General features: G+C 33.9%; 1 protein-coding gene across 2 annotated transcripts in view; it reads left to right on the top strand.

Annotated features, from left to right (window-relative positions):
• LOC149541961 (transferases, transferring acyl groups) overlaps positions 1-15383 on the top strand; it is a 185652-nt gene that overhangs the window by 120979 nt on the left and 49290 nt on the right. For both annotated transcript variants that reach the window (XM_089797011.1, XM_089797010.1), the window contains 2 exons: positions 11640-11766; positions 11974-12078. In XM_089797011.1, coding sequence (XP_089653137.1) covers positions 11640-11766; positions 11974-12078 — 232 coding nt within the window. The remainder of the gene's footprint in view (positions 1-11639; positions 11767-11973; positions 12079-15383) is intronic.

Raw genomic sequence — 15383 nt, 5'->3', positions numbered from 1 at the left:
GGCGACTTTGGTTTCTAGTGGAGTAACCTTGACAAATGTTTGCATAATTTTTAGCAAATTCTGTCCAAAAACACCTTCTGTTGACATTGTTAGCTTTTATTTTTGCCAAATGGGATCTATTCGTTCCATGAACCTTAAAAGTGACCACTAAAACGACCAAAAGGGTTGTTTTATAAGTCACTTGTGTATTTGTGAACTATGTTGCGTAGGGACATTTTTGTTGCTGCATACATAGCTATCTATATATATATATATATATATATATATATATATATTTCGCAAAAAAAAAAAAACATATATTCTTGTACGAACGGACCGAAAATGAACCTGAGCCCAACCCAAAAGAATTTTGAACTTGAACTTGTACCCGAATCCAAACGGGCAACTTATATACATAATGAATGCCAGTTATATGGTCATGTAGCTCAAACATTGTTCATGTGCTTTTGACTCGTGCAACTTCATTCTTTTGATTAGAGGTAAGAGGCACTTGGAGAGCCTACATGTATGATAACTAATTGCAGTAATAGAAATAAAAATATTTTACTGAAAAGAAAAAGGATAGTCCTAGAGACCCTAAAAGAAGGAGCTAAGATTACATGAGATTACAATCAGAGTTACAAATGCTAGTTACAGTGGAGCCACTCCCATTTAATAATGGTGGTTGAACACAATTTTGGTAGTTTTAACAAGTTGCCATTGAAGTACTTGGCTAATCCATCAAAGGAAAGACCTGGGTTGGGATTGGCATGTGGAGTTTTCAATGGAGCTTGCAATTTAAATTTTGAATGCTTGGTAGCATTGCCATGATTTGTGTTAAAATATAAGAAATGTATGCTGAAGTGTGGCTTAAATTTCTTTTTTGGCTGGATTCATTTGTATGTTTAGTATAAATGTAATAATTAGCAATAGCTGTAGAATAAACAAAAAACTAAGTAGGTGATATAGAGCAAGACAAGATATCCGTAACAATGATTTTGTTAGCATAGTACACTAACAGGCACTTCGGAAGAATTCATATTCAACCATAGGCAGAGTGGTGGCTGATGTGTGTGGTAGTTGAGATCGGTGTTGGGTGGATATTTTACAACCGACAATTTGTTAAAATCCAATTACAAAATAGGTCGACCAACCATTATGTATGAGACAGAGTCTCTCCTACCTTAAAGGGAAGGCTCCCCCTTCTCACTATTCCTTGGATCAACTCAAGGTAAGCAAGAAGTTGAGAGCTTTTGAAAGGGTATTACCAATATTTCTTCCTCTTAACTTTTAGGAAAGAATCCACTTTCCTGTAGAGCGAGTAATGGGCAAGATGAATGTAGTGACCCCTTATACTAGGTTATTTTAGAGTGAGCTTAAAGTGTGTGCCTCAAGAAATCGATTAATAATATAATTAATCATATTTGAACTAGCTTGTAGGTATCATCACTGAATTCTATTAGTAATTATAGATAACGTCCATATTCCTATATATTAGATCTCATAATGGATGGTAGATTTACAGCTGCTCAAGTTTAGACACGATCTACATTGAGTTCTCTTTCTCCCAACATGAATGATTTACTCCTCCCCGTACATTCAGTATCCACTACATAACTAATATAATGGTTCTTATGAACTTATTAAAAACTAATATTATTAGTTATTATATTAGAATCCTTATGAAAGGTCAAATTGAACCACATTAGAAAATCATATTATAAACTCAACTCTATTTTTTATTTCTAATAATTATGATTATATCTCATAATAATACTATAAATTATTATTATCAACTCGATGTTTATTATAATACTAGTTGTATTTCAATAACTAAGAATTGTTATTATACATATATGAGGACTATAACTGTATAATTTTTCATAACATATTTACTTCTATACTGATTTATAATGCTATTTGTATCCATAACACCATCTATCAACTCCCAAGCTCGTATAGTGATTGAATGAGATAATTGGTTCAAATTTTTTAATTCCTTTTGCATTAAAAGTTATATTCATATAATCTTCACAATATAAATCCTTTAATATAGTAAATTAGACTCAACACACAACACTTATTCTGTATCAAGTTCATAAGAAATATATGCATGAATGTGTGAAGACACAAAGTAGACAGAAAGAAGATACGATGCACAAAGACATGAAGCATACACGATGCATACACATAAAACATGATGTATAGACTTCAAACTATACACTTGATTGTAGAGAGACATAAATAACATACTTAGATATTTTCTATTTATCCTTTTGATATGTTATGTGGGCATATTCCTATTGTGAGTGGTCAGATTATTGTGTTGGGCATGGAAACAGTCTACTTGAAGCTCGCTCATGAACAAAGGCTGTTTTGGGAATTTCTACCTCAACGTGACTAAATTACTCCCCTCTCCCTTAATAGGATCCTTATTCACTACAAGGCTTTGGGGTGGGTACATGTTAATAGGACTTGGAAATAATTATGTACTTACTATTCAACTACATTGTCCCCTTCCTAAAGTGAATGGTAGAATTACTGTGTTTGGATAGAAATAGTCTCCAAGAGGCTCCCTCATGAACAAATCCCGTTTTGGGAATCTTCTCCTTATTGTGACCGGATCACTCTCCCTTTCACAAACTCCCTATTCACTATAAGACTTAGGGATAGGTAGATCTTCACACATGGTGGTTGAATGTTGAACCTCAACTAACTTATATAGGTCTAATCTCTTAGTTTTTATTTCCTTTGTTTTAATACGTACCTTCCCTTCAAGATGACAAGACCATGCTCTGATACCACTTGTGATGACCCTTTCTACTAGGTCATTTTAGAGTGAGCTTAGAAAGAAAGTGCATTCCTCTAGAAATCGGTTCTTAGTATAATTAATCATATTTGAACTAACTTGTAGGTATCATCACTGAATTCTATTAGTAATTATAGATAATATCCATATTCCCATATATCAAATCTCATAATGGATGGTAGATTTACAACTGCTCGAGTTCAGATCCGATCTACATGGAGTTCTCTTTCTCCCAACATGGGCGGTTTACTCCTCCCTTGTGCAAACTTTCTATCCACTATGTAACTAATATAATCGTTCCTACGAACTTATCATAAATTACTAATAGTATTAGTTATTATAGTAGAATCATTATGAAAGGTCAAAGTGTAACCACATTAGAAGATAATCATATTATAAACTCAACTCTATATTTTATTTCTAATAATTATGATTATATCTCGAACTCAATGTTTATTATAAACTAATTGTATTTCAATAACTAATAATTGTTATTATATATATATATATATATATATATATATATATATATATATATATATATATATATATATATATATATATATATATATATATATGACTATAACCGTATAATCTCTCTTAACATATTTTTTTCTATACTTATTTATAATGCTATTTATATCCTTAACATTAGAACTTAAGGTATGAGATTTGGTAAGAGGATCATATACAAACTACATATCCTAACAATATTATTAATGTAATCTTAGTAATTATTGAGTATGTACCTTTATAAATTCCCAAAGCAGTCGCTAATGTCATTGTACATGCCCACAAGATAGGTCAAGTGATGTAGGATGCCCATATTAATGGTTCGACTCTTCCATTGTTATATATGAGTTAGGCGTTTGTCACTTTTTCCCTCTGCATATTATTTACGATTCTCCATTTAATACATCATTGTACGGGTGGCTATGTAGGAGGATTGTCTAAAGACATTCATAGACTGGGCTTATTGATGTGGATGGCTAGGTTGGTTTAGTTATTGTTACACTCCTTGTTCGATGCCCTTGTCACAAGTTTATTCCATTTGATCCCCTTCTGTGGGTTGAGTCCCCAAACAATATTTAAATATATTCCCCCTTGACATGATGTCCACATCCCCTATAAACAGGGTGACTTGGCCTTTGAAGATCGCGTTTGTTCATAAAGACCATGTAACTCCTGCAAATAGTCGTGTTCCATCAGGTAAGTCAGAAAAAGATGATTATAATGTTTGATATCATTGGGTAATGAAAGGTGGTAATATTAATATTTTCGGATTATCCTAATATCATTATTGTGAATGATATAGGCGATGTTCTTTTGATATTATATTATTATATATTTTAATATTAGTGTTTTATAATTGTTTGATGATAATATTTGATATTTGTATCTTGTTGAGTCTTATTGTGATTAATAGATAATCGATTATAATAATAATTTTATTGTATTATTTTATTTTAGTGATTTAGAATATACTTAAATATTAATTATCTCATTAGACCAAGGATAGATTGTATTAGCTTATATAATGTAGTCATAATCTATTATCAATTATTAGGGCTCATGACAATGAAATCTCTAACTACACTTCTATCTAAAAGCTGGAAATGGTGATATCGGTAAATAAACACTAACTCAAAGGCTAGTTGAAAGCGTATTGGTTTGCCACTAAGTCCGGTTTTATTCTATTCTATAAGAATAACCTTTTCTATTGGGGCTCTAAGGCTTCAAGAAGCAAATTTTTTAAAACTATTTTGTGAATTGAGAAAGTAATACAAACTACAGTCAAATCACCTAGTCTATTTATCACCACAACCATTCCCAGTCAAAGCTTCGAATCCGATTGTTTCGTAACTCTTTATGCTCAATTATTTAAACCATACAACAATAGCATGAATCAAAGAACACAAACACAAATTGCAGTCAAAGCTACCAATTTGTAGTTATCACAATCGCTTCCAATCAAAGCTTCGAATCCAGTTGCTTCTTTTATTCACTTTTCTCCCAAATTAGTAGTACACAATCAAAGTTATGCTTGCACAAACTTGGTAGAGCTTTCTTGCATACGACAAAAGATGGTTTTTACAATGAGAGACACTTCTTTTGTAGAAAAAGAAGTGAGAAAAATGAGGAAAAAGTGGGAGCAACTGAGCCAACTTTAACCCGGTCAAACAAGGTTAGAGGAATTATTGGATTACATGTCATAAGGGCATGTAATTGAATTACATGTAATTACATCTCATGCAATTCATTCTCTCCAATTACAAACATGAAAACTAAAGAAGGAAGAAGATGAAAGAAAGTTGAAACAATCCTAAAGATTGTTTTGAAGGGCCTTGTACTTGGTGATGCAATCACGTGTTGTAGAAACATCTGAAATTTCCATTGTCTTTGATATAGCTTCAATTCTGACTGTATCAGCATATGCTGATTTCACAACCTTGTAATTTGGTGAAAGAGAATCCCATAGGCGCTTTGCTACTAGTTTGTATGCAACAAACGTGTTCATCGTGTGTGATCCAAAACTCTTCGGAATCAAGATCAACATATACTTTGACTGTATACTTTGAGGTTATTTCTTCCTCTATGAGCAGGTTGTCATGTTCAGTAAGGATATTACATCCCATTTGTTCCAGATTGCACATGATCTCTGTTTCAATTGATTGATAGTCTTCTAAGGCTGCCTGCAACTTTATCAGAAGTTTTCCCAGTTTCTCTTTTTTGTGAACCATAAGTCCTTGACATGTGTAGAACATTTCTTAAGATGGGATAACTTCACATGCAATCATGCCATCTAAATCAGCATTGGTCATTTGATTCCAATCACCCAAAATTTCCTTCAAGATATCAACTTCTTGAATCAAAGAAGCAATCAGGTCATGTAACATTTCATCAATGCCTTGGATACGTTCAAGAACTTTGACCACATCTTTGATGGCTTGAACTCCTTTAGAGACAACTTCTCCAAACCAAGTCTTTGTCACTTCAATTCTCTGTTCTTCTCTAGGTGTTTGAGATGTGGTGGCTGCATGCTGTGAAGACTGTTGGCAAATAACCTCATTTAGATGAGCAACTTCTTGCTTAAGCTGATTCTTCTTCTCTCACAGCTCATGATTTCTTTTTGATGCATTAGCAAGTCCATCTTGAGCATCCTACAAACACCCCAGCTATGATTGTTTACCAAATTCAATTTTGGCGAACTTGTAATTTGAATGGTTAAGTTCTTCAGTTGGTTTATCTACCAGAGGTTTTACAATTTTTGCTCAATTAGTCTTTTCAAAATCCACCACAATCCTTGAAACAAACTTGTCTTTTAAAGATTTAGACTTATTTTTCTCAATAGGAAGATATTTGGAGGTACAATGACCTTTCTTCTTTTCATAGTGATTTTACCCAAGCATGCAGGGAAACTAAAACCTCTTCTGTTGAAATAGGGACAGTGGCTATGACAAACATTGAACCCGACTATAATTCTGTTGTGACTGTGCATGCTTCAGTTTGCATGACTAAATTCATGGGTGCCTGATGAGAAGATTCGTTCATGAACAATTCAAAGCCAGCCATTGAGGTATCAAGTTGGGAAACCTAACCTTTCATGTGGGTTGGGAAATCTTAAACACATTTCCCAAATCCTCACATTGCTCAGCTGTGAGAATAGGAGGGCCGCCAAAGAGATAGGGAGTGTCGACATGTTCACGTCTGAAGTAGGGATGGTAGATGTAAAAACTGTTTAGAATGAATCCACATCATTGTCTATATTATCCAAGAAAGGTGTTTCCTTAATAGATGGACCTTGTGTGTTTGTCAACCACGGAGGAGATATGATCATAATCTCTCCTTTCTCTTCATCTCCTTCATCAAACTCTTCTTTAGATTCTTGCTTAGATTCTTGAACCTGTACGAGGGTTGGAGAAGATTCTTGAACTGGTTTTGGTCCCTTTTCCCCTTTAAGCTTAAACTTGAGAGATTTAGCCAGTACTGAGTAAGATGCACCATCTTTTCTTTTAATCTCTATCCAAGTTGCCCTTCCAATCGGTTCAAAATGATCACAATCTACCTAGAGCTTACGATATACTCTCTTAAGACGATTGATTTTCAACCACTTTTTAGTATTGGTGAAGATGGATTGGAATCTATCAAAGATAGAAGCACTTTCATTTTGTTGCCAATGCATGGGAAAAGGACACTACTTGTCAAAGCCAATGTCATGATATTTTGGAGCAAGAATGTTACCATCATCTTTAATCTGAAAATTGAGTGGGATCTCAACCATGTTAAGATCAATGATTTGTTTCAATGTGAGCCTGCAATAATCCATCTTCATTAAATCCAACTCTGTGCACAAGTCATTCCATATGTCTTCTATGCGATGAACATGGGTGAATGCTCTTTTGATTTTCGAATGCATTCCTCGGTAGTCAAAATCTAACCTAGCTTTGAATTTCTTCAATGTGATAAGTTGAAGTTCTGCTCGCATGTTTTTCGTGTTGTAGATTGAATTGATTATATATTGACCAAACACCAAGGGCTTGGTTGTAGTGATGCCGAATCCTGGCCTTTGTTGAGTATTCAGATATGTTTGCACCTCCATGTGCTGTCTGATCAACTTCATCAAAATGATTTTATTAGTAGCATATCTTGGCAAGGCATATGGTTCTCCTTTGAAATAGCCAGCTCTCAAATAAGTGAAAGTTGGAAACTGCAAAAAGATGCAACCAAACTGGTTTACCCTATTCCAAGCTTCATTTGATACTCTTTTGATCACCAACTATTTATCAAACTGACACCTGAGATGCCCAAAAAATGCATCTTGGACTTTCCCATATTGATCTTTTTTGTGTCAATGTGATTTGATCATAATAGTTCCAAACAGGAACTTGAAGCTGATCCCCTTTTGTTGAAAGTCCTGGGATCCCATGAAGACATCAATGTAAGCCAAGTATGAGTTCATGTGAAGTGATGTTGATGTTCCCATATTAAGCAACGGTTCGCATAGTGTTGTACTGATAAGCTCTTCCTAGAAAATGGGTTCTTCGTTATCAAAGATATGAAAGATGAACTTGTACATCGAAGGCTCAAAGTCACTAGATTCCTTGAGGCCACATAATCTACTAATGAGAGTAATCAAATCCTTACATTTCGGCTTGAAGTAAGATCAGTAAATTGTGTTGGGCCATATTCAAAAGTTATTTCTTCTGACATCCAACCAATATGCTTTAATATGCCTTTGATAATCTGACTTCTTATCATTCCATAACACTAGAGATGTCTCCTTTGATAGGTCTACACGCTCTGCACTGTGAGGAACTCGGAAGATCTGTTCAATAACTTCTAGGTCTAGATTGATGATAACCTTACCATCCGCATCCTTGATTGTTTTTGTCTTAGGACTGAAATTTCAAGCACATCCTAAGACGAATTTTGGTTCCAGGGCAGCCATAGGAAAAGTAGATACCAAATGAATGTTTCTTCTCTTGATGAGTCTCATTTCTCTGTTGGAAGGAGCTTTGACCCTTTGTAAGAAATCAACCATATCAACATGTCCAATCTCTGTATCAGATACTTGATCTAGATGAGATGAGACATGAGATGCAGTTGCATGAGCTAACTACTCGTCATACTGGTACTTCGTCTTTCCTTTGGACTAATAGATGCAAACATGTCTTGTGCTGGAACATGAAAATTCCAAAGGGTGAATACATCATCGGAATGTATTGATTCCATGAAGATGTTGATTTTTGATTGGCAAATACGTTCGTTGATTAGATACTCATGGAACATATTCAATGGCTTGGATAGGAAATGAAAAACATATGCAGAGGGCTAAAATGAGACATAGGAGGATGGAACGCACGTGTGTAAGGATGGGTTTCATGTAAATGCTTTAGGAATGTAAGTCAGATGCGTGAGGATACGTGCAAATGATGACTTTGGTATTTAAAGAGGGACCTTTTACCAAAATAAGGTTCTTTGGATGTAATTACATATAAAGTGATTTATATGTAATTGTGTTTGATGAAATCATGTAATTAGGTTCGGAGGATGCAATTACATGTAAGTGGGTATGGAGGATGAAATTGGATGTAAATGAAAATGGATGTAATTGCATATATTGGAAATGGATGAGATACGTTTTCACATGTGTTGGTGAAAAGATGTGATGTACTTGCATGCAGAGGTAAAATGTGAAATAGTGTAAAATGCTCTCGCATTCTTGGGAAAGAATCCTTAGCCTTTTTGAAAAAATGAAATCAAAACAAGCAAACAACAAACAAATCTATACACAAAACAAAAACATACCTTTGGTTTTTGACTCAAACATGACAAAATATCAAGTTACTCTCCTATATGCTATTTCAAAATTGGAATTTTGGGTAATTCCCATTTGAAAATAGAAGTTTTCATCTTATTTAAAGGAAATTTGCAAAATACATGGCATATCTTTGAACAAGTGTACAATGATAAGCCAAAATATGCAACAAAATAATTAAGGCTTGAAAACTTAAACTTACTTGGAGATCAAAGAGCCAAATGTGGAAGATTGATAGGTTTGAATGATTGACTTTCCTCCAAATTTGAATTTCTCAAACAACTCTTTGTCCTTTTCAATGCTTGCAAATGATGGTTTTGTATGATCAATGCACGAGGCATTTTTGTATGCAAATGCCCAAAAACATGATCTTAATCCTTTAATATGCAAAAGGTTTTTGGAAATCTCATGTATTTGGGACTTTTTTGGGAAAAAAATGTACCCTTGTTTTGCAAGAATATGAAACATTTTTTTGCAAATAATAGTGAACATGTGATCACCAAATGCATAAATATGCATCAATACTCAAAAATGCCTCTTCCGTTATGAATTTGTGGGTTGAAAAGAAGAAATCTGGGTGTTTTTGGCAAAACGTGCCCTCCTTTTGCATGAATATGAGCCATTTTTAGCCTCAAGAAACAAAATTGTGGACTTGAATGGCATTTACATGCATCAAAATGCCCAAACACACTCTATGGGAGAGTTTGCATATTCTAAAATGCATGTAAATGGAGTCAAGAGTCAAATCACACTCTCTAGGCCCTTTTGCTTGTATTAAAAAGCATGTAAACGGAGTCAAGAGGCAAATCACACTCTATGGGAGGTTTTGTATGTTCTTAAATGCAACTCTTTGGGTTATCAATGCAAATCACACCCTCCATGTGCTTTTGCATGATTTAAAGTGCCCACAAGTAGCAAACAATGCAAATCGCACTCTCTAGGCTTCATTACATATTTTAAAAACATGTAACATGTAGTATGCATTGAGCAATTTTGGTCTTGGAAGGCAAATTTGTAGACTCTAAATGCATTTACATGTTTTAAAAAGCCAAATTACACTCTCCCAAGGGTTTATATGAAACACTTGATATGTAAAAGACCATATTCATGCAAATCACACTCTTGGAGGTCCATTACATGTTTTAAAAACATGTTTTAAGTATTTAAAAATGCCTTTCTAGTGAAAATCACACTCTCTCAAGGCAATTACATGTAAAGATGTAAATGGGTTGAAAGTTGATTTTGCACAACTTAAGTGACTAATAAAGTACATGTTTAATTGATTTCTAAAGAAATATCACTTAACTGGGTCAAAAATAACATTTACACTATAATTAATATATCATGTGCAAATATTATTCAAAAAGTAATATTTAACTTAGATGTTTTTAAATAAAACATAAATTAATTCAAAAATAAATCAAATTACATAGTTAATAAAGTCATTTAAGTGAAAAAGTGAAAAATTAAAAAACAACTCAACATTAAAATATAACATAAATTTAAGTGATAAAGTAACTTAAAAACATAACATAAAGTGAATTTATGTTATATTTTGCAAAAAGTGAATGTCAACATTAAAATATAACATGATAGTTTAAATATGCAATTGCATATGGACAATCCAACTTTTGGGCACTTAAATGATCATATCTTTTGACTGCCAAGTCCGATTAAGCCCTTAGATACACCAAATCGAAGGGAAAACCAAAAGCAAGGGATTGAACAAAACCAAAAGACCAAAAACAAACACACTCTCAAAAATGTGAAAAATGACGTTGAAGGCTTCTAAAATCAAACATAGGATTAATAAAAAGAAAAACGAAAAAGACTTGGCAAAAGCCTTTAGTAAAATGATTCATTAAACCAATTGGGCTCGATTGATTGATCAATGTTAGCCAATTAAATAATGAACTAAGTCAGAGAAACTCGAAACTAAGTTGAAAAAGTTTTGTACTGTTACCTACATTTTGTGGTGACAAAATGCAGGACAAGAACCAGCATAGTTATTCACTTGACTGACCAACACTAACAAAGAATTATTAACTGCTGCATAGAAACATAACCATAAGAATTCGGTCTTTGGTGTATACATCTTTTTCAGTGCTTGCAATATCTTATTGACTTTCCTATTTATTTGTCTTCATCTGGAATTAGCAGATAGTCTCTGAATGTTATAAGCAAATAGGTCCCAATGATATTACTAGGTTTTCGTATGTTGTTATTAAGGCCCAAGAATGTATCTCAATTTCTTCTATATGAATAGGATGAAAACTTATATAACACTAGTTAGCGTTAACATATTCTGCACTAGCAGTCTAATAAAATATTTTAAATTCAGACATATCTGACGGAACTCACTACCTATTTGTTGTGCTTGTGATTTCCTTTAATAGAGCATAGTTGTGGAATTATGAAAGAATAAGGTTTATTGATATTCTAGATTTGTATATGCTGCTGTTAAGGTTCAAGAACCAGTTCACATGTCATGAATAGCTTCCATAATATTGTGATTAATTACATTCCTTTTAGGTGCATGTTGGCGAGTATGGTGCACACTGGAATTTCTTTTTCACTCTTGCTGGAGTGGTCATTTTGACATCTATGATCAATATTCACCCGCAATATTGTGGCTTCTTTGGATGTTTGATACTCCTAGGTATAATTTGAGGATTCTATGTTGGTAGTTTTTGAGCTAAATTGCATAAATCATTGTGTTGAGGATGTTACTTTATTCTTTTTATTTACAATCACAAGTGAATGCAAAAACTGCTGTTTAAATGTTTGCTGGAGCATTGCTGTTTCAGCATTTATCATGCTTTGATTACTACATCTATGTGTATTGAAGCATTGTTTTATGTTTCAGTTTATCAAGCAGCTCTACTATGCGGGTTAAATAGCTACCTTCTCTCAGATGAGAGGGGTACAAATATTTTCAGTCTGAACAAAGAAGGCATCTTCAGTCTATTTGGTATGCTTACAATGATTTGTTATACATATTGCTATCATTGAATAAAATCTTTTCAACAAGCCAGTTTTCTTAAATCTTTATCTCCTATTTTATTTGTACATAGATATCCAATGAACAAATATGTTAATATGATGGGGGTTTTGTCACTCTTTAAGGTTATTTCTTTATTTGCAACAATTCCCATTAATTTTCTGTGTTCTTCTGCAAGAAGGGAAATAAGGAAAAGTTACCAATAAATGTAGAAATGAAGGAACTTACAGAGCTTGCAACTAAGATTTGCATTAAGTAAAGAGCTTGATTATAGTTAGAGCCAAAGGCCTCTCGCCTGACCAAAAAGGTAGATATATTCATTATTTCCCTTGATGAAATGCACAAGATGGCTGATTGAGTTCAAGAGGCTGTCGTTGCTAAGGTAAGAAACATGGTTGCGAATGTGATATTGGTATCATAATTCAACTGTGTAGTTTTATGAGTCAAATTCATTGATGCATGTGTTAGGAGTAGTGGTTCACAAGAACCCATCTAACTCTTAGCACTCATTGCATCTAGGTAATGCTCACAGAGGTGAAGCACTGGGACTTCCAAGGACGTCACCCATTCCAGTGCTACTCCAGTTTGAGTTTGCTTAACTACAAAGTTTCCTTCATAATCAAGCCCACTCTGCTTGCAACCCCATTTGCAAAACCTTCAACAAGTGTTGCACCTTATGTACCATTTGTTAGAAAGCACCTTATGCCTATTAATTGATAAGTAGGAGATATTTTCCACGAGAAGTCAAGTTGTGATATTGCTATCAGGATTCTATTGTGTAGTTTTACGAGTCAAACTGATTGACCCATGTGTCATGAGCAATGGTTAATAAGAACCTATCTTTCATGAGAATGAAAGGAACAATTAGCTCTCATTGCATCTACGTGACAATTATAGAGGTGAAGCACTAGGATTTTCTAGGAGGTCACCCATCCCAATACAATTCCAGCTTGAGTGCGGTTAACTAAGGAGTTTCCTCCAAGGTTATCAAACGATGTGTCATGCTTTTTGTAATATGGATCTAGGTTACCTATCGCAAACAATCATAAGATAAAAATCTAAGGATTAGATAGTGACAAAGCAGGAAAAGATACAAAGCCCGAGACCATACAGTTAGATAAAATTAGGGACAACTAACTGCCTAACATCTAATATTCAATGTGAACTTGAAGTAACCTAAGCAAAAATTTCATATCAGGATTAATCTCAAGCCAAAGATATAGAATTCAAAGAGTAGCAACGTTGATCGCAGTAATGTTATGCTACAGTTCTTTCAAGGATTGCATGTTATACGAAAATCTGAAACAAAACAATTAACCTGAGATAAACAAAGGACAACTAACAAGCTCCTAATTTTTCACCACAAAGTTATTGGACAAAAGATTCATTATCAAGATTAATATCAAGCCAAAAATTCAGAATACTAAGAGTAATAACATATATGACAGTAAAGTTATGCCGTAATGCTCCCAAGGTCCTCATCATTGGTACATGTTGGATCTTGATATTTTGCATTATTCTTTACACTGATTTGGCAGGCCTAGCAGTAATTTGAAGCATAGATGGAAAACTCCCACTCGGCAAAAACTGGCCATGCCCCCCTCAAAAAAAATCAGGAAAAATTCAGTCACTTAAAAAACTTGGAACCTTAAAAACAACTTAAATTTAACTAAAAATACATTCTTTTTTGCAAAATTCAATGAGAAGATGAATCCAATAAGTTAATCAACGAGAACACAAAAGAAGCAAGCAGAGTTTCAATATATATAAATGCAAAATGGGTATGAAATTGCATTCTCAGGCGGAATGTTGATGGCAGGAAGCAAAATAGTAAATAGTTTCTATAAAACTAGAAGTAAATACATCATAGCAAAATAGTCTCAGAGTGAGTTTGAGCAATTTTGGCCTGCTGGAAAGTAATGCTTGTCTTGGGTGTGAGCAAGTGCTTGAGCTATATAGAATTGAAACCAAGTGATTTGTAAGAAAATGGGTTAGAATCATTAGGAAATCCTTGTTCCAGCTCCAATTTGACCTCAAATAACCAAGACAGGTTATGGGAGATAACGCTGCTCAAAGCATGTTGAATCCTGAAATTTGGCTAAGCTTGGAATATTTTGAAAACCCCCCAAAACTAGAATCTGCATTTATCCTCCTATGAAGCTGAAGCTCACATCCTGACAATATTTATACAGGAATAACTTAGAGTATAGAATACTAATGTTATATTTGTATAACTCCTACTCCTGAGTAGACAAAATGATTAAATCCTCCTCCAAATAAGAAATGACCTTAAAAAATGATGTTTTTAAAGCTTTTGGATACTGAAAGCCTAAAACAGTGCTCCCAAATGTTGCAAGCACAAATTGCTATTAAAAAATGACATTTTTGGGCACATTTAACCTTTGATTTGACCGCACGGGCTAGTGTTTTTCAGTGACTCACTGAGTAATTGGTGAGTTTTTATCAAAAAGTCAGTGCCCCTGATCCTGTAAGTTTTTCTTAGAAAAACTCGCCGAGCTGAAAATTTCGGCGAATTTTTTAAAATTGGCGATTCAATTGCGAGTTTTTCATCTATGATTAGAAGATCATCATGTAATATCCCCACATAGGGATAATAGAAAAACAACAATATATACAAAAATATGCAATAGAAATATCAGAAATTTTATTTGGAAATAGAAAACCCTTAAACAAACTAAGATCTTTGTTTAGATTGCTTTTTCTCAGTTCTCTTTGATTTATAGGAATTTTCGAAAAATTTCTGAATACAAGAAAGGTGTGAAAAAAAAACGCTAACAGTACCAGAAATTTCAGAAACAACCGTCATTAATTTTCTTTCTTTTTTCTGGAATAAATGGAACCAGCAACATACAGGTTAATGCCTAAATAACTTAGAGAATGTTGTCAAAACCCTAGCTGCCCTTGCCAAAGCCCTTATAAACTCACCATAGGGTTTCAAAATGATGTCACTCTTGTCCTTCCTGTGATTTTAGCCTCAAGAATGCTCGGGAAAATGGAGGAATTTCACTCTGTATTGTCCAAATCTGGTTTTGATATCTCTGAATCACAGCTCCAAAATGGCTTCCAATAATTGAGGAATAGCTAGCTCTGAAAATAATGTGCTAGGGAATCAAACACCAAAGCCTTTTTCCTGAAACATAGCCTACTAACTAGGTGGTGCTTGTATGTCTCTACCAAACCAGGGTTCAGTCAAGTGTTTCAAGCATCAAGCCAAAAAATTACAGCAGCAATAGAGAAAAGGATCATGACATAAT

The sequence above is a fragment of the Cupressus sempervirens genome, chromosome 8 (assembly GCF_028749045.1).
Source record: "Cupressus sempervirens isolate cs-2001-9-10 chromosome 8, ASM2874904v1, whole genome shotgun sequence".
Classification (NCBI taxonomy): Eukaryota; Viridiplantae; Streptophyta; class Pinopsida; order Cupressales; family Cupressaceae; genus Cupressus; species Cupressus sempervirens.
This window is presented reverse-complemented; position numbering and strand designations above follow the sequence as displayed.